At 49.2% G+C, this 305-nt stretch overlaps 1 protein-coding gene across 1 annotated transcript in view; it reads right to left on the bottom strand.

Annotated features, from left to right (window-relative positions):
- LOC118740210 (vegetative cell wall protein gp1-like) overlaps positions 1-110 on the bottom strand; it is a 1,016-nt gene extending 906 nt beyond the window's left edge. Inside the window, exon 1 of the mRNA XM_036471708.1 lies at positions 20-110. Coding sequence (XP_036327601.1) covers positions 20-110 — 91 coding nt within the window. The remainder of the gene's footprint in view (positions 1-19) is intronic.
- Between the last annotated feature and the right edge of the window lie 195 nt (positions 111-305).

The raw sequence follows: 305 nt of genomic DNA, 5'->3' as shown, positions 1-305 counted from the left end.
GGTATGAGTGGAATGGGACCTGGTATGGGAGGAATGGGACCTGGTATGAGTGGAATGGGACCCGGCATGGGAGGAATGGGATCTGGTATGGGTGGAATGGGACCTGGCATGGGAGGAATGAGTGGAATGGGATCAGGTATGAGTGGAATGGTATATTAAAGTCTTGCTCACACAAAAAGCATATTAAAACAAATTTGTTTATAATTTCAGGCCGTTGGTAACGCTCAAAACAGCGGCAGCAGCTCAAGCGGGCAGGGATCATCAAGCTGAAGTGGACAAGGATTGTGGAACACAGGCATGGGACC

This window comes from Rhagoletis pomonella, unplaced genomic scaffold (genome assembly GCF_013731165.1).
Source record: "Rhagoletis pomonella isolate Grant_MI unplaced genomic scaffold, Rhpom_1.0 Rhpom_scaffold_00005, whole genome shotgun sequence".
Taxonomy (NCBI): Eukaryota; Metazoa; Arthropoda; class Insecta; order Diptera; family Tephritidae; genus Rhagoletis; species Rhagoletis pomonella.
The sequence above is the reverse complement of the archived record's forward strand: the minus strand, read 5'-3'. Positions and strand labels throughout refer to the sequence as shown.